Source organism: Nesoenas mayeri, assembly GCF_963082525.1.
Source record: "Nesoenas mayeri genome assembly, chromosome: 1".
Classification (NCBI taxonomy): domain Eukaryota; kingdom Metazoa; phylum Chordata; class Aves; order Columbiformes; family Columbidae; genus Nesoenas; species Nesoenas mayeri.
This window is the reverse complement of record NC_137541.1, coordinates 206,001,987-206,022,222: the sequence shown is the minus strand read 5'-3', so window position 1 is coordinate 206,022,222 and position 20,236 is coordinate 206,001,987. Positions and strand designations below refer to the sequence as shown.

At 36.5% G+C, this 20,236-nt stretch overlaps 1 protein-coding gene across 6 annotated transcripts in view; it reads left to right on the top strand.

Moving 5' to 3' along the window:
- Positions 1–20,236, top strand: part of DLG2 (discs large MAGUK scaffold protein 2) — a gene marked incomplete at both ends in the record, with an annotated part of 882,996 nt that overhangs the window by 468,057 nt on the left and 394,703 nt on the right. For all 6 annotated transcript variants that reach the window (XM_080346627.1, XM_080346631.1, XM_080346630.1 and 3 more), the window contains one exon: positions 20,106–20,156. In XM_080346627.1, the coding sequence (XP_080202753.1) occupies positions 20,106–20,156 (51 nt within the window). The remainder of the gene's footprint in view (positions 1–20,105; positions 20,157–20,236) is intronic.

Genomic DNA, 20,236 nt, shown 5'->3' with positions numbered 1-20,236 from the left:
ATTGCAAGTGCTCTTCAGCAACAGCCAAAACATTAGTGTGCTACCAACATTGTTCCAGCTGCAAATCAAAGCATAGAGAAGAAAACTAACTCCATCCCAGGTGGATCCAGAATACCATGTGGGGCCTGTAACACTGTGGGTTATTTTGGGGGCTTTGTCTCTCAAATATTTGGAAAGGCAGGGGAAAATCTTTGAAACTGGATGAACTATGTGTGTGATAATGCAACCATCATGATGTCATTTATCTTACAGGAAATGTAATTTAGCAGATATGTCCTAAAATGGTTTTTGTTGTTCTTTTTAATTTTGTTTTGGTTTTTTGTTTTGTGTTTGTTTTGGTTTGTTTTGTTTTGTTTTGTTTTGGTTTGGTTTGGTTTGGTTTGGTTTGGTTTGGTTTTTTTCAGACATGTCAGTTCAGAGAGATAACAGAAAGCTGGATTTAATTATTATTTGAATTAGGAACATGAGTCAAGCACCTGCCTTCTCAGCACTGTTAGGACTTTCAGACATGCCTGGAGGAAGACTGTAAATGCCTAGGAACATCTCTGGCACATGCTTAAGTGTCCTCAGCGTTAGCTAGATATTTATTAAAGCTTCAGAAAGGTGTCATTCTTTTAGTTACCATGAAAAAATATCTAATGCTATAAGGACAAATTTGTCTTTATCAAAAATACTACACATTAGTGAAGTAACACCTTAAATTCCAAATTCAAATTAATTAATAACAGTGCATATGGATCCTGAATTTGGCAGGAATATAGATGAGATATTGAAATTTCCATTACATAACATTCAGGGGTATAAAGTCTTTCTGTTTCACTAATTCACCTTGTAGAATCTTCCTACCTACCATTTTGGCTGTGTTGGAATAGTTTCAAAGTTAAGTTTAGATGTTCACCTGCTTCCATTGATTTGTCACTAAGGATGACCTTATAGAATTGTAGAGTCACGGAATGTCCTGAGCTGGAAGGGACTCCCAATGATCATCGAGTCCATCTCCTGTCCATGCACAGGACAACTCCACAGTTCACACCGTGTGTCTGAGGACATTGTCCAGTCTCTTCTTGAACACTGTCAGGCTTGGGGCCGTGACACCTCCCTGGGGAGCCTGTTCCAGTGTCCAGCACCCTCTGGGTGAAGAACCTTTTCCTCATGTCCAACCTAAACCTCCCCTGGCACATCTTCCTGCTATTCCCTCGGGTTCTGTCACTGGTCACTAAAGAGAAGGATCAGAGAAGTCAAGTTCAGTTGTGATATTTTCTGTCCAAAGCTGAAAGCAGCCATGATGTAAGTGGGCATAGTGTAGTTGATCCTCTCTCATAACTGTAGCACGTCTAAAATACCCAGAAGTGTTAATCTTCAGAGCCTGAGTCATCTTAGATCCATGCTATCCAGCTCCTCTTCAAGCCTCAAAGCACTCTTAGAGTCCAGGAATCCTCCTGTGGAAGGAACAGGCAGAAATGTTTAAAATTGGACAGTGTTTCCTATGATCACATTCTTTTTCTACTATCTTGGTTTTTTCTAGTCTTAGATGCTTGTCCTTTCATTCTTCCATTTGAATGTGCCTTTCACAAATCTGAGTACCACTCCTAATTTAACTTGTTAAATAAAATTAAAATACAAGTGAATATATATGCAAGTGATACTTCTTATGAAAATTTTGACACACTAGTTTTCGATTTCTGACTGTTGGGGTTTTCTAAAATGCTCTTCATGACAACTAGTGTTGTTCGCTCATGTTTTTGAAAAAAAAACAAAACAACTACTTTAAAGAAATAAAACAATATATTTCTTTTTCTTTTTCTTTTATGAAAATCTATTTTTTCTCAAATAACTGATTTTCATTATATTTACAATAACAAAGTAATCTATTTTGTGCCTTATTTTCAAATTTTAAACACAGGAATAAGTCTAAATTTGTAAATGCTGGTGAATCAAAATGGCTTTACTTATCTCTGACATTAGTAGCCACAACTGACAGCCTGATACATCCCTAAATAAGGTCAGGCTATTTTTAATGTTGTTGCATACCAGATGGAGACTTTCCATGATTTCGTTCAGCTGTTGGCTCAGCAGTGCGAGAAACCTATCTCGTTGTTTTATTTATGTGATGTACCTTCAATGCATTTCCATTTCAATAGCATCTCTGCTCATCCTCTTTTCCATCTTCCTCCAAAAATTCCTGAGTGTTTTCAGAGGGAAAGGGCCTCACAGCAATGATTAGCATTCACAAAGCATTTTCAAATGTAATGCATCCACTGGCCCACCAGAATGAAATTTCCTTTTTACAGTTGGTATACAACTGGTAAGCTGCATGATTAGTCTCATTAATATTCTAATGATTTAAATTCATGTAATTAAATCCTTTGGTACTGTGGACATTCTTCAAACCTTTCAACTCAATAGTTTGGAAAAAGAAAATCATCCTGTGAGGGATTGTTTTTGTCAGTGTGCTTTTCTGACATGAGATAAAACAAAAGGCCAAATTCTGTTACACTGTGTGTTATTACTTGTAATTTGGGACTGCAGTGTATAACAGAAGAAACAGCTAATTAGCTTTGTTTCTAGGTTCAGTGGCTTGACAACTTTGGCTTGCCAAGCTTTGGTGGGAATAAATTTGATAAGGAGCTTCGATGGTACAAAACGAATTATTCTGTGGCATTTTAAGCACAATTAAACATTTGTGGGTGTTTGTTTGTTCTCTATTCTTTGACTGTAAATTTTAGATATTTTTGTATAATGAGAAGCATTAATTTAATAACATATGAATCATCTCAGTTTCTCTGTTGTATAGAATAAGCTTCATTTATTTCTTTTTTCCTTTCCAAAATGCTGTATAGTTAAGTTAAAAGTAGCTATAAGTCTGGATTTGCTGCAACACTCTCAGAAATTGATGGGAATCTCCCTGTTTATTTAATGATGGAATTTCTTTTTCCTTCCAACTTAACTAAACATTAATATAAGTTGACGCAGATACTGTGGTTGTTTCCTTCCTCCTTCTGTCTTGTCACAGTGCTGAGACCTAGGAAATACGTACTTTATTCTTCTTTCGGCCCCAATGAATTCCTCATATTTCTTCAATCTCCCATTGTTCTTCCAAATTATTATTATTTTTGTTACTGTTATTACTATTTCTCTGTCATCTCAGTCAGCCAGCACACCTGGATTTTGCACATTAGAAGAAGGTGCATAAAGACTTAAATAAAGGGTGTGAAGAAAAATAAATTCTTCCTCTTCTGACTGTAAAAAGAATGGGGAAAATTTTCAAATTTCTAAGAGACAGTCAGTACTCTAAAGGCTTTTATTGGATAATATGAACGTAGATCACAGGCTAGACCTAAATAAGTAAACTAGAGGAGGGAGGTGACCTTATGTATTTCTGCAATAAAGCATAAATAATGTGGCACTACATATTGAATATTAAGTGTCCTATATAACCAGTACTGATGAGCAAATTTTTCAAGACAGTGGTAAGAGAGGATTAGAAAGCATTTATTTCTAAAAGAGTATGATCTGGATTTATACAAAAAGTAAGGAGCTCTTGGAGCTGGGATTTTTTTCTTATTAATAAATGTATTAACATGTATAAAAATATCAACATATAATTATATATGTATCTATTTTCCCATTTACTTGACTTCAGAATAAGTTTGTTGCTTCTTTCTTAATTAGTTTGATCATAGTCTTGAAAGTCAGATTGCACATCTTATTATCTTGAAGGACTCTTATATTTTCCAGATTGTTAAACACCAGTTTTGTTTGCTTGTCGTTTATACTCACCTTTCAGTCTGCCAGTTAATGTGGATTACAATGGAAAAGCAAAATTTGGTAGAGCTCTGTGTAGCTTGTAAAAGCTGCATTGGTTTGGCTTCTCTGTATCACAGCAGTGATGTCTGCCCTGGCAATCACTGCTGTGTTCTGCATGTCATCATTTCTGCAGTGGGATAAGAGCTTTTTCTTTGATCGCACCAGTATTGACAACATTGATTCAAATCATGTTTATAAAAGATTTTGAGGTGAAAAAAGTGCAACATAACACAAGACTAATTAACTAACATAAAACAATTCCCCTCAATCCTGCAAAAATAGAAAAAACTTAGTCCTGCCATCTGATGACTTAAATGGATTTTAGTATGATGGATAACAGAAAAATACGTTGTTGCTGTCCAAAATCCAAAGCAAAAGTACAAAATGGATCTTATGAATCTGATTTATTTTGCCTCTGTTTCATATACATTGTTTTTCTATCTGAAAATCAATATATTTCAAATGTTTTGTTTTAAAATGTATTGTTTTAGAAAGAAACCTCCTTACAAAAAGGGCCAAGGTGATTTTGAAGTAAAAATGTAATTGTTTTCCTGGGTTTCTCTTTTGAATTCTGGATAAAATTTTGAATATTTAAGCCTCATCAAAGACATAATTTTTACCTAGGGAAAAAACTTTTTACAGTAAAATAGCTTCAAAATTTGGGGCTGATTTCTTTTATTCTCCTCAGGAATGAGCATTACTTTGCATATTTGAGTGCTATGTATCATCTTACACAAAGAAATCTGAAGAAAACCTTCATTGTTTCTGAATATGGGTAGAAATAACAACATCCTGTCAGTCCAACAAGTAAAAGCATCTGTTGGTCATGTATCTAATTATTCTTTCACACTTCTATTCTGCAAAATTATAATACTTTCAGTTTTCAATTGCCTGTGAATAACCCTGGCCTTTAGATTCAGTCAAGAAGTTCTTTCTACAGACATTGGATTGAAACATTCCCATTATCTTATTGAATTGTAAAGAGAGCACATCATACATTTGTTTGTGTCCCTCTGCTGCAGGTGGACACACCATAGAAAATGTATAATGCCTTGTACTTTTTGAATTTGGTCTCCTTAGAGTACATGTCCAGATAAGGGATGTGCCTGAGAAACAAATTCCCTGCATTTACCAGTCTTTAGTTCACACAGTGGAGTTTATGAAGCAGACTTTCTGACAAAATCTAAACGTGGCAACAGGCTTCTGGATACCCTCAGGATGTTGGTCCTTTGAACCACACTGAGATAAATGCCCTGAAAGAGGCACTGTGCTTTGATTTTGCAGCTATTCCACCCTGTGAGTCTATTCCTGTTGGGCTGCTCTTCTTGTCCTTGTAGCTTCTTCCATGGGGAAGCCAGCAAGGAACTGCTCTATAAGCTCTTTTTATCACCTTGAGAAACATCATATATATTTTTGTGGGTGTGGGGGTGTGTGTACATACCTCTCCTCTACGCCCAGCTATACTTCATTTGTAATTCGTGCAAGGTAATTTGTCCATGAGGTTGGTATGTGTTGCAGAACGCAAATTATGTCTGTTAGAGCTGTTTGAAGCACTTGGAAATTTGAGTTAGCCTAGAACTGCATGGTCCAAACTGACCTAAATTAAATGCAATCTGAATTAGTTTTCATCTTGCTCTCCCTGCCCTTAAATTAGCTTTTGCTTTTGTGTCATTTTTGATATATTACACTACACACCCACAGTTAACATTCCTGGATTTTGTAGCAGCAAGCTGAAAGCAGTAAGGTCTGTGGGTTTGAAAGGATCCAGTGGTTAAGGTAACCTCTTGAAAATATGCTTTTATAGTACAATCCATGGTCTTAAGCCATCAAACTCATTGTCTTCCTTAAATATTTCTGTTCATTTTAGGTTTGGTTTGGTTTGGTTTGTTTTTCTTTTTTCTTTTTGCATAAAAGGCTTAACTGGACTATATATTTCAGAAACTGATAAAGCTAGTTTTCCACAATGATAGCTTTATTGTGAATGAGCAAAGCATAAGGACTACAAGTGAATAATTACTTATTTATAGACTTAATTTCTTCATTATTTGAGACAATGGCACTTCTAGGTAGTTTTCACTGTGTTAGCAAGGTGTAGAATTTAACTGAAAGCTGTTTTCAAAAGTGAAAGAAGAGTTAGCACAGATGTCATTATCTTAATAATTTCAATTATGCTAAAGGAAGAGCTTCCCTGTTCCATAAGACTTCATTTTAAAGGGCTTCAGACCTGAGTTAGGCAAAATTTAGAGTACTGTTGTCAGAGACAGACCTATTTCTTTTACTTTGATAGCCTAAGAGCTAATGAGAATGCAACTGCTCAGTATTAAATAGAAAACTATTTTTGATGAAAAGTTGAAAATAAAAATACTGGCTTCATGTCTTATTGGAAATGGCAGGGCTTAATTTCTATGATGCTCAGTCCTTTAAGATGAGACACATCTGAAATTTGTTTTATGAGTACCCTTTGGAATTTTAAGGGTATTTATTTTTTATGTATGGTATTGATTGATGTTTTGCTTTGCAAACTACCTCTTAAAGTTCAGCCAAGGGAAGGTTGTTATCCTGGCAATACATAATGCAACATTAGTAATAACATTGGATAGAAAAGTTTTCCTTACCTTATGATCTCTTACGTATTGCTCTTAACATTACCCACTGCAGTTTTTATGAGAGTTTTTTCACATTATATGTGTTAACTTAAAAAAAAAATTAGAATAGCTGCAGTGTGTTCTCACTCTTTTCCTACAGCAACATAAGTACATCTGAATGAACAAAATTTTGCTGTAATAAAAATGCAAAATTTAATAATTGAATTTAAATTGTCATTGTCCCTCACTGTTAGCCAGGGGTTAGCTGATCCATCATGTAACTCTAACACACCTTCAGCACAGTTTCAGGAAATGTTCTGAAGCAAAGTCCCTGCTGTTGCAAGTTGTGAGTGTTGACTGTTTTGGAATGTGACTTGTTTCTAATCCACATTTTACAACATAAAAACCCATGTTACTTTTAATGCAGTGATCTGGTGGATCAGCCACAATGGTAAAAATGTTTTTAATCAGTGTTTAGATGACCTAGCTTTCTGTGTATAGTAGCAAACCCAAATATTCAACAGATAATATCTGTTTTCCTGATCTTAAAAATGCCAGCTCTCATAATTTTCTACGAAAGATTGACTTGTTTGATAGTAATAGAAAGTAAAGATGTCTACATGAGATAAATTTCCACTTTGTGGAGTTTATTAATAAAAAGGAATGACAACTGAAGTGCAAATTTTGTATCTTACCTTATCATATTCCATCAGCTGTCGAGTAATTTCTGCCTGTAAAGAGTTCTGCAAGAAGATAGCAATAGTTTAAAACTCTGGATTATTTCTAGTCACAAATTATTTGTGCTGAATTTTTGATGGTTTATGAAGCTAGGCAGAAAACTTCACTTTGCTGCATTTTGTTGTGGTTGTCTCATTCTTTACACAGCTTGACCGAGCAGTAGTACGATCATTACAAAATTAGTTGTGTATAATGTCCAAACTCAAGAGTTAGACTTTGCAAAGGTGATGAAAATGTGAGCATAGTACACTGGGTTTATCTGGAAGCTCTTGAGATTATAATAATTTTTCAAATAATGTGCAGGATACAAGTTTGATTAATCACTCTGATTTCACCATCATCTTTCTCTTTAGTAGAAGCAGATTGCTGTTATCTTAACAGTGCTCTTTCTTACCCTATAAATTATGAAAGTCTTCAACTGTCCATATGACCTCTTGTTATTCCCCTAGAGGAGGACAAACATACTTGCAGCTGGTGCTTTCAATACTGTTTTCTTTCTTTTTAGAGACACCATGTATTACTTTAATTTGTTTATGAAACAAATTGGAGAAGTGCTCCTCTTCCATTCTCCAGGCATCCCTTTTCATCTATCTTGACATTGTTGGAAGGTGTCAGTCTTTCAAAATAGGGACCAAACTCCAGGAGCCACTCTCATGACTTCAGGAGATTGATTTCATCAATAAGACAGGTCAGTTTTTAGTGAGGACTGGGCATCCCAATTTCAGTTCCATGTCTCAAGGAACCTTATCTCTATATGCAAACCCATAGAAGAAAAATAAATTATTCTTGACTTTCTACCCCATTCTTGAATTCCATATATTTTTAATATTTTGCTGTACCTAAAAGCTAGTTAATTTATATTTTGTCAGCATTCCTCTACTTTACTAAAGTTAAAGCTTTAATATTGTATATAGTTTTCCATCACATACCCTTGGAGTGCAGTTTCTTATTTCCAGGTCTCTTTCTAGCCATTGTTCTTTCCCTGTCAATTCTTTGTAAAGAATGACTCAAAGAGATTATGATAATAGCTTTTCCTGTCACATTTTTAATCTTTCTGCTGTGGTGAAAATAGGAGATACATAGCAAAGAACATAAGCCTGCAAACGTAAGCAATTTTTTTTCTCAGTTTAGTCTTGCATTGTCTGTGATAGAGGAAAAAAATACTATATTTGCAATATGCATGCATGAATTATTACATGACATTAGGGGGTTGCTGAATTTGGTAGCCTGATAGAGGAGAGTCTGTTGCAACTCCATGCTGCAATGTCCAACCAGTAGCAAGGCTGTGTTTGTGTTTCCAGTCAGCGCACACACAAATAGGACATGTGGACACATATACACACAGACACACAGACACGTAGATACACGGACACATGGCTGAACAGAACACAGATGCAATCAGCACTCACACAAACAAAAGCACCACCAATGGCCTCATCGTGTCCATCCCAGTTGTCTTGGACTCCTTGTCCCTCCAAGTTGCCAGCTCTTCCAGTTGCCTCATGTGCACACCCCCATTTACACACAGAATAGAGCACTCATCACTGAGGAAAATAAATAGAGTTTAATAGAAGACAGGACAGATGATGCTCAGCGGATGCAGGACATGGACAGGGGAGTGCACTGACCATGTTTGCGTGGTCCCAACCCCACAAGCATATGTCCCAACCCCACGAGCAGTGATACCTTTCCCAGTCTGTAAGGTGCTCTCCAGGTGACCCATGATACTGGGTGTTACCTTTAGCCCATGGGCCTGAGGTTTCCCTGGGAAGGGACAGGTCTCTAATGGGGCTATAGGGGTGATGGGCTTTGATGGGCTGATGGGTCCTGTGATGAGCCTGGGAGCAGCCAGGCAGGGTGCCATCTGGGCTCCCTCACATGCAACTGACTCTTTCCGTTCTTTTCTAGGAGTGCAGATGAGCTTTTCTAACATAACCTGACAGATTCCAAATATTGGATTAAGCAGAAAAAAAAAAAAAAAAATCCTGAAAAATGACACATCTGCAGAGCATTAGAGGATGTACAGTGTAGTAAAGCCAAGGAATGGCTGTATAGTGGCTTATGTATATTAGAGATCTGCTCAGGTGAAACTGCTTTAACAGGTGGGTTGGAATAGATGATCTCTAGAGGTCCCTTCCAACCCAAATCATTCTGTGATTCTGTAATGTTCAGGACATACATTATACACAAATCTGCCTATGATGATCACTGACCACTAACTTTATTACATATTGATGAGATATGAAGAAGAATGTTTTCCACATCTCTGCTGCCAAATAGTTTACAGTTTATATGCGGAAATCATAGGCTTCATTATGTCAGGAAACCTATGGAGCACATGCTAAAGATACTTCATATATTTGGTAAACTATGCTCTGCTTCTGAAAAGAGATGATGTAATACTTGACACTTTAAAGTGCTGTTGCATAACATCAAACATTTTCGAAGTATTTCTGTGTTGTAGTTGTGCATTTTAGTGTATTAAAAATAGTCTTATATTTTTTCTGCCATAGGTTTTTTTCTAACACTGCCTTCCAAACCTGGGAACCTGAGGGAGCTTATTGTGCAGTGCAAGCTTTTTGTGCTTGTTTTAAAGAGCATCATGTGTCAGCATTTCTCTCAGACCTTTTCCTTAGTGCTTCTAAGCATCTGCACTGTTGTATACAGTAGTTAATATATAACCTTAAAAGCTTTATCTTTTTCTTTTTTTTTTTCTTTTTTTTTTCTCTTTTTCTAGAGTACTGAGGCAATGTATAGAAATAATTTCAAAAATAACATTCAGTTTCACCTCTTAAGATTTCATCTTTGCATCAGAAATGAAACCGAAGATGGATGGAAGTAATTCTTCCCTTTCTTCTTAGATTTCAGTTGAAGAAATTTTTCTGGGAAACTGAAATTTCTCTCAAAATGATGCAAACTAATTTTTCTTACCAATAAGGCAGAAAGGCATTTGAAGCAATTTACTGAATTTTGATTACGCTTAGGTTGTGATTGGTGATGATCAGTTGTGCTGTATTGGCTGCTTCTCAGGGTGTGCTCTATTACACTATTAATCCCTGTGAACAACAGTTACGTCAGTTTTCTCTCCCTGAGCTTGTGAGAGGGAGCAGAAAACCACTTTGATTTTGTCTCAGACACTCAGATTGTCTTTTTACTTTTTTTTTTCCTTGCAGCAAAATTAATTGGGCATGAGGGAGCTGCTCTGCTATGCTTTTAGTTGTAGAGTGCAGAGGACTGTGGTTCTGTGGCTCCCTGGCCAGACATACACTAAAGTGTCTTCCAAGATTTTAAGGGAAACAGTGAACCTTTCTGCTGCTATAAAAATACTTGTAAAGCAAGTGATTCGTGCATAAAAATCTTGTCCTGTGAAATACATGAATATTTGTTTATAAATGTGCATACACTTTATTTATGTAAATATTACTCATTTTTTATTATTTGTGCAAGTATTTTTTTTTACCTTTTCAGGTCTTGCCCCTCATGCAGGTGTAAGTACAGCCACACATGATTAAATGTAACATCAGTTACAATAGTACAAGCCCAGTGACACCAGTGGGATTGCACCGGTGTTACTGAGAGTGCAGTTTAGCCTTTTGTACTTGTGCTGGAGTTAACAGACAAGAAGAAAAGAACCCAGAGGAATTCATTGATTGCGGTTTGTTCATAGGCAATGGGGTGAGAGAGCAGGGAAGGGATTATAAACTCTCAAATATAAACAAAGCTACTGGGAGATAATTTTAGGTACAAGGTATGAGTCAGAGTATGTTGTCATTTAACAAATTGCAAGAGATTAGACTATGCTGGTTGTATATTTATTTATTGAGGAAGTGGGGCATGCCCATTGTGTATGTTACATATATTTCATTATATGATTGCTACATAAACATGTCGTGGATATCAAAGAACGCAGTAAATTATTCTTCCTGCCTGGCCTAAAATCTCGCCAATTAGTATGTTATTGATTTCTCCCTAAAACTGAGAGAAAAATTTATCTTAAATGTTTAAATACATCAAACTTAATCCACAGTTCATGTATTAATTTCTGCCTTTTAAACCTTCCAACTACAGTTACTGACCTCTTAAATAAAATCATGCAAATTACAGTATTAAACATTATTAAAATAACCTTGTAAATCCCAAGTTACAAATACTTCATAATCTTTGTGATGAAATAAAGTCAATCAAGCAACAGTAGTTTTCTGTTTTTATGTATCTTGTACATAGAATGAGATACTACACAAGAAAATCAGGTCTAGAAATGTATGAACTGTTCAGACTGTTGAAAAGTTTGATGTATTTTCTTCTAAAACTGAAATGGACCAGAGATATAGGAACCTGACAAAAAGAGAATTTATGATAACTCATCTGTTAGGGTGTCAGCAATGGCAGAGGCACAGAAGAAAATGAAAGGTGGAGTGACTGGGAACTTCTGAAGCGGTACAGTAAATGATCTGAATTACACAAGAAAGAATGCACTTTTGTGGAAAGAAAAGACTGCATCCATTTCTCTGGAATGCACAGTTTCAAATTCCTGCACTGATGTATACTATAAATTTAAGATGCAGAAATATAAAGATTTTATGTTTTGTTTTGTTTTGTTTTTTAAGATGCAAATCCTAACAGTCTCAAGTTTCTCTATAGTCAGTGGGCAAACAAAGGTTCCTCAAATGACACTTTCATCCGAAGACTAAGGCACATGATATATATCACCCCTTCTTGATTCCTCTGTCCAGTACCTGTAAAATAAAAGCCTAGACAACAGCTTAACTTAGATTTCTACCTATTAAATAGCTAATATCATGGCATAGGAGTTTCTTTTAGTGTAAGAGACAAGGCTGTAATTGCAAAAGCTGCAATTTGCATTCTTCCTCTTTTGTTGATATTAATTGTGTACAACTTGGAAGTGCTAGCTTAAACAGAATTTACACAGGGATGTAATTTCATTCCCATTTACTGTGAACCTCTTTCGAAATCATGATCTCTGCTTTGATCTGCTCCATGGACTATGCCCATGGAACTGGCAGTTTTGTGATGGGTCTGCATTAGAGGTATCAAGTGCTTACACTTACCAACATATAGAAGCTTTCCTTTTGTCGTGTATATGGCCAACACCAGAATACAGACAAAACAAAGAGAAGATGAAGGAAAATTTGATGGCTTACATGGTGAAGAACAGAGTATTATCACATAATATATAAGCTGCATGAAACAACAAGAATACCTAGGAGGAGGGTATAAAGTTTTTTTTTCTTTATGAAAAGGGTATACAGTTTTTCAGACTGTAGAAAATGTCAGATCTATGGAGACATAACAGCTACAAAGATCTAAATTGTTGCTGAATAAGAGAAAGTATTGTAAGGAGTGAGAGCAGCAAGTAAGGAAAACCAAAAGAGAATCCCTTATTTGGACGAGATTTTGAAACTATTCATTTTTTTTCCTCATATCCACTCTAAAGCTCCATTGGTGCAACTTGAGGCCATTTCCTCTTGTCCCATCACTTGCTACTTGGGAGAAGAGACCAGTCCCCTCCATGCTACAACCTCCTTTCAGGTAGTTGTGGAGAGTGATAAGGTCTCCCCTCAGCCTCCTGTTCTCCAGGCTGAACAGCCCCATTTTCCTCAGCTGCTCCTCATAAGACTTGTATGAAAACAACATGAACTCATGAATAATCCTTAGGATGAAGTGGGATGAGATAAAGTATGTTTAATTCAGTATGTATGTGTGTGCGCCTGCATCTGAGAGAAAATGTAAAGAGCAGGTTTGGAGGTAGTAAGAAACAAGTAAAATATGAAAATCAGAGAAAGCAGTGGAGGCTGAGGTGCAGATATGAGAAGTTTTGACGAGTGCTAGGGGCTTGTGATTCACAAGAGATAGTGAAAACGTTATTTTGTACTGAACAAGATTTAAAAAATGAGGTATGGCAAGATAAAATTAGGGATTTGCAAATCTACTGGAGTTATAATGGTTACTTGCTAAATGGGTGTTTTCTCCTTGAGAATGGAAATGAGAAAACCCAGGGTAAACATGAAGGAGTAAGAAAGAGAGGATGAGTATGGTACACAAACAGTGAAGAAGGTTGACTTAAGCTTAGGCCTGGTGAACAATATAGGAAACATAAGAAGAAAAGAATGAGCAAAACCCACCCTTTTAGCAGGGTACAAGTTGATCAAGACTGTGCTGCAGATCTTTACAGGTGTTGATCAAAGGCTGGATTTGGCTTCTTGGAGCTCTGTTAGTTGTGTGTTGAGGGTGATATCTTTTCTAAACAATGTACAGTGACTAGTGAAGTGCCCTGTAGGTGTCTGTGGAAGGATCCATAAATCAGGGGCACATATACTGTAAGACCTAATCCTGATAAAATACAAATTTTATTTCAAAACTGGTCTTCCACTTTCGCACAAGAAGAGTTGTATTATGACAAGAAAGTTTTAGGTTATGGTAAATTTTAATTCAAAGATCTTGACATATTTTCCTTGTTTCTTAAAGTAAATATGGGTTAAAGGAAGTGGGCTTAGTTATGGACTGCGATTAAAAATAAATGTGGGGTATCTTATTTAAAAAGCCCATAAAATGCACTCACTCAGACAGAGAAGACTAGCATGAAAAAACTTTCCGGCAGCCTCTTTAGTGCAGTTTTAAAACACAAAAGCATCATATTTGAATTAGAGAACACAGTAGACTGTTTTCTATTGTTTGTATGCAGCGAGAAAGAAAGCTTCTAATACTCTTGAAAACAATATCAAAAGGACATCAGCAGGTTTCCTTTGAAAATTAATGAAGAAATTATCTAAATCTGGAGATGGCAGAGGGCTAAATAAGGATAACTCTTTTGTCTGCTGATAAAACAGAAATCATGAAGGGCTATTTAAATGTTATACTCATTGAATTACTCAAATGACCTTGATGTTTCTGAAATGTAAAATGGACCATCTTAATTATGCAGCGAATTTGACATTTTTAAAGGAAAATATATCCTAGGGTTACTTGTACAAGAAGAATTTGGCAACCGTGTATTCTGATGAGGTATGGGTGGTTAGGCAGTGAGTGAAACTATCCAACCAAAATAATAAAATTCTCATGTTAAGTGAAAATCAGTGGCAGGGTAGTTGTCTTCCTATGTGTATGATAATGGAAGTAGAAGCAGCAGTCTTCTTTCTTGAAGACAGCTGAAAAACAATATCCAATTAAATATAATTAAAATGGGGTTTGTTTGCAATAAAATTCTACAGATGTTGTATTTTTTTAGTCAAAGTAGTCTCTTCTTGAAAATAAGACTAAGCATAACAAACAACTCTAATGAGAAGTTTCATTTGAAATAATAGGTACAGTGGTTTAAAAATATTACAGTTGTATAAATTGTATTTTGATGCTGTTGGTGCCACAATCATAATACAGTTCTTATCATTAAAATTCATATGATGACATCTTTATCTTATTGAGTGGGTGGATGCAGCTGTAGATGTGTAGAAATATAGCATGCAAGAATTAGGCAATGCTTACTTGTTTGAGTGTAAACAGGTCTATCAAATCAAGTGACTGCAGAAATAAAAAAAGAGAAAAAACATATCGGTAGAAATCTTAACAAAATGAAAGAGTACGTGAAAATTAAAAACCCAACAGAATGGTTTTCTCAAGGATTTTAGGAATCTATCATAATCTGTAGAACTGATTTTCATTAAGGGACTTACACAGCTGCTTATCTTATCCTTAAACTGCACTAAATGTGAGAAACTTCCTGCAAAGTCAGAGTAAAATTGTAAGTTTGTCAGGTGCTTATTTTGGTCTTCTGTGTGCTGTGCTTTATTTCAGGTTTTTCACAAAATACCATATAAAAAACTCTTTTTACCTGTTTCTTATTTCTCATTTTTTGGAAAGAAAATGTCACTTGAAGATGACTAGTACTTTCTTCTTAGAAAGATAAATAAACTCTAGTAGTGATTAGAGCATCACCAGGAAATCTGTCTTGAATGCTGGAATCTAGATAGTTACTGTACACTACATATTTTTTTTAAAAGACATTTTCTTCTCAAACATTTAGAAGTCTTCTAGTACAACAGGTGCACCTGTAAATCCAAGGTAACTTTTACCACATCTTTGTAAGTAGTTATTTTAAACATTGGATCTTAACTGGATTATGGTAACTTATTCTACAGAAGCTGTAAGTTCATCACATTCCATATCATGAATATATGTAAGGTCAGGAGACTGAGTGGCCTTCTTCCATCTGATGTGTATGTCGGTGATGCTGCTCTTGAACAGCAGGGCAACAAAGGCCCTCCAAGTTATCTAAACATTTCATGCAGACCTCTTCTTCATGTAGCACTTACACATTTTGTCCTGGTCAACAGTATCTTTTTTCTTCTGCTGGAGGTAAAATATGTTCCTGGATGAGATACATTTTAATTCCAGATTCTGTGTGTTCAAGAAGGGATGTGGTTGTTTGCATCCTCCCATAGACCTCATCCTGTTCACCTGTTTCTTCTGGCAGAGTCCTCTAGGCCTACTGTTGTCACAGGTGGTGTTGAGCACTCTTTCTCCAAAGAGGGGACATCGATTTCCTGAATAAGAGATGAAAGTAAACAGCAATGTATCTTGGCAGCGAATAGAAATGTATCTTGGCTTTGAGCTTTAGGAGAAGGGGACAGACTGAGTTGTTCCTTGAAGACATCCTAACCCGTCAGGCTTGTGGGAGCAGGTGCTGGATATCAAGCCATGCATGTGCTGCCAGTTACAGGTGCAGACAAGCCCAAAAAGGCAATCAGAAAAGCTGCTAAACCAGAGATCTGGCCTTTCACTGCTATATAATTATGAAAAACATATGGCAGCCCTTAATTAGAAGTTTGGTACCAGTCTACAGTTAGGAGTAATGCGGAGAAAACATATTTAAGCCAAGTGCTCACCAAACCTAACACATCTTTTTTAGGGTGTTCTTGTATGTAGTGAAAGGAAACCTCAAGGGGACACCTTATCTAACCTACCTGAGATTTCTAGTGTAGGATGAAATGAGTTGAGACCTGGAAACACAGAATCACAAAATGTCAGGGACTGGAAGGGACCTCAAAAGATCATCCAGTCCAAAGCCCCCGCCAGAGCAGGAACACCCAGATGAGGTTACACAGGAAGGTGTCCAGGCGGGTTTTGAATGTCTCCAGAGTAGGAGACTCCACAACCTCCCTGGGCAGCCTGTTCCAGGTTCTGTCACCCTCACTGAGAAGAAGTTTCTTCTCATTTTTAAGTGGAACTTCTTGTTTTCCAGTTTGAACCCATTGCCACTTGCCCTATCATTGGTTGTCACCGAGAAGAGCCTGGCTCCATCCTTGTGACACTCACTCTTTACATATTTATAAACATTAATAAGGTCACCCTTCAGTCTCCTCCAAGCTAAAAAAACCCAGCTCCCTCAGATGTTCCACTCCCTTAATCATCTTCGTGGTTCTGAGCTGGACTCTCTCCAGCAGTTCCCTGTCCTTCTGGAACTGAGGGGCCCAGAACTGGACACAATATTCCAGATGTGGTCTCACCAGGGCAGAGTAGAGGGGAAGGAGAACCTCTCTCAATCTACTAGCCATTCCCCTTCTAATCCACCCCAAGATGCCATTGGCCTTCCTGGCCACAAGGGCACAGTGCTGGCTCATGGTCATCCTGCTGTCCACCAGGACCTCCAGGTTCCTTTCCCCTACGCTGCTCTCTAATAGGTCGTTCCCCAACTTATACTGCAACCTGGGATTGTTCCTGCCCACATGCAAGACCTTACACTTGCCCTTGTTATATTGCATTAAATATTTCCCCTGCCCAACTCTCCAGCCTGTCCAGGTCTCACTGGATGGCAGTTTCTTTTCACTGAGTATAAAGAGAGATAGATGACAACCTCTAGACATGAGGAAGAAATTTTCTACACTGAGGGTGGTGAAACCCTGGCCCAGGTTGCCCAGGGATGTGGTGGAGACATTCCTGGAAACATCTCAGGCCAGGCTGGATGTTGCTTTGAGCAACCTGATCTGGGTGAAAATGTCCCTGCTCATGGCAGGGGTTGGACTGGATGAGCTTTGGAGATCCCTTTCAACCCAAACAATTCTATGATTCTATGATTCTCACATTTCAGCATTATAAATATCAAAATTTGTTGAGATTAAAGCTATCTGTTGTGTCAAGCTTGCACTCCTGAAAGATGGGCAAGAATACTCCCAAGCTGAATTGGAAATGCTGATGATTTCTTTGACTGTGAATAAGAGAAAATCATACAAAAATCTTCAGAATTTTTCGTAGTTATCTAAAATCACGCAGGCCGTAGTAAATTTTGCTGTGTGTTGTTGCTTCAATCTGATATGAAAGCAGAATTCAGAAAACTCTTCTAAGGAGATACGTAAGAACAGGTTCCCAGTGCTTGCAAGAAATAGAAATTGCAGATTCAGAAAGCTTGTTTAGGTGCCTTGTCAGGCTGGAGACTGTCAAGTTAAAATGGACAGAAACAGAGAGTATGTTCGTGTGCTGCTAAATGAGAGGACCGACAAGCCAGTTCCAGCACTGGAGCCATGATTCTCCTGCTTAACTGTTGGCTCACTCCTTGGCTATTTGTTTCCAGCAGGCTTCAGACAGAAACAGCCTTGAGCACTGAGACTTGGCTGAAAATTGACTCTAATTTAGCAGTGTAGGCACAGCCAGAGAGCCTAAATATGTAATAAAATGGTGCTAGCAATGAATGGCAGTGCATACATCATCATTCCACCTGCCTCAGGTAGATGCAATCTCTTATTAGATCCTTTACGAAATAACTGCACTGCTCTTTTGAGCAACCGGAAAGAAAAACAAGGCAGTGAACGCTGCCTGTGTAGGTATATAGACTTAAATCACAAAAGGAGTTGGATCAAGATCAGCTTTTTGGTTCATATCCTCCCACCTGCTATAGAACCTGATAATGGATCTCTGCCGGTTAATGGCAGTTTTAAATGAAGACCTTTTTGGAATGGTGACTGTGGATGATAAAAGAAACCCCTCAGATGATAGTGATCAAGATATTGTTTGTGTGCAAATACAAATTGAGTATTCAGCCTGTGTTTCCTCCTTTCATTTTTATGCAGAGGTTGCTCACTTCTCATGTCCCTCTTTTTCCCATTTTGCTGCACTAATGAGTTTTTAATGCAAAGGAAAAGTGATTATAAGCAGTGAAGCAAAGACAGCTTTATAGAGCAAGGCTGAGGAATTGAAGACATAGATCAGAGCTTTCCACCAGGCTAAGATAAAAGAGAAGTTCATGAAACAGACACATATAGATAGCTTTGATTTCATTATCATTAAACAAGAAAGGATAAAAAATGGAATAGCTATAAAGCTGTTCATACCTAGTAAGTTACTTATATTAATAAAAGAGTCTATGCAGAAAGCATTAAAATAACATAAAACGGGAAAATATCCTATAGTATTTTTTTTCTTCATCTCTGTTTTTAATATAGTGTAATGTGATTATCAGATTGTAATAATGTAAAAATACAAATATTATGTATGTATTAAATATTTTATTAATTGATGCTGTGTTCATTTTTATGCATGGGTTATTTGCTTGGACTTCTCCCTCTCTTTCCTTTTCAACATGAATTCTGGGGATTGTATTTCTATTACTGATTTCACGCTTTATGAGATATTGAATTGCAGACAAATTAAAGAGTTAGTGGCTTGTATAGGAAGGTTTTGTTTGGTAGATACATGTACCTAGTTATAATATTCACAAATAAGTACCTAATTACATTTGAAAGGTGCTTGGCTAGATAAAGAATGATTTGCATACAGTATTTTCTGATTGCAGTTAAGAAACTAATATAGAAAATTAGCAGCTGGGAGTGGGGAAGAGTAATAAATGGTCTTGTTCTGACAAATAACAAATGTGTTCCTCCAATATTAGGTCAATTCTAATGCTTCACTTCAGCGTAAATTAAGTAAAACACTAAAGTAAAACTATTTTCCAGGAAATATCCTATCATCACAAAAACAGCCTGATTGACTGGCATAAACTTTTATTTTTTTTAAATTAATATTTTCTGCCCAAATAAAAAAAAAAAAAAAAAAAAAAGCTGAGTGTCTGTAGTTAAGGGACACGTTGAAATTCTTCAGAGATTTTTAGTAATGGAAGTTTTTTCATTGCTACACAGTTTACTTGTAATATAGTCAGCGCTTGCAGCTTTCTAAAAATGGCAGTCTACACATTTTAAGAAATGAAGAAACTAAGAAAGGGATGTTAAGTGAGGTGCCTAGAAAGACAGAAAAAATCCATGTCAGACTGTAACAAGGTTTCAGAATGCTGCTTAAATCAGTGTCGTCTTCCACTGATAAATTTTTTTGTCCAGCAAAATCCATTTTGGAGCTCTACATTTTGTAGCTTAATTTATTTTGACACTGAAACTCAGTGTATGAATTGCATTAACATTCTGTGCCTTTTTGCCATTCAGCTGCCTATTGCAAAAGGTCCTCTATCATGTTCTTGCCCTGGGTTAATATAGTAAACAAGATGTATTTCACTATATGTATCAGTGAGTGATTTTTACATAAGTACTCTGAATTTCCTGCCTCATTTTATATTGCAAAGTAAATTGGAGCTCGTAAGGCAATGAATAATTAATCTTTCTTCCACATGTGAGAATAATTTTTAGCAACAGGTCTTCTATTTTTGACATGAAACTTTTACCTTGGAAACTATTTAAACATTTGCACAAAGGCCTTAAACAAACCATACCAAATATCAGTCATATTGTGTAAACGACTTGGTTATCCATTATTTCAGTGTTTTATTGTTTTCAAGTTTATAGGCTTGATTACATGCCGTGCAAGACAAAGGGGATCTAAGTAGGTATAATTAAGATAGCCTCACCTATATTTTGAAAACTGTGCTTCAGTAAACTGGTAATACTAGAACATGTGTACAGTATCCCTAACAAATTACCTTGCCTGTGCATTTAAGGAACTTTCTGATTTTATTTTCTTTAGGTTAATGGAACAGAAATTGAATATGAATTTGAAGAAATTACTCTGGAGAGGGTAAGTATAATTTATCCTTCTGTAGCAGGAAAAAAATCTAAACTGTAAAAAAAAAAAAAAGGCAATTTCTTATTAAATTA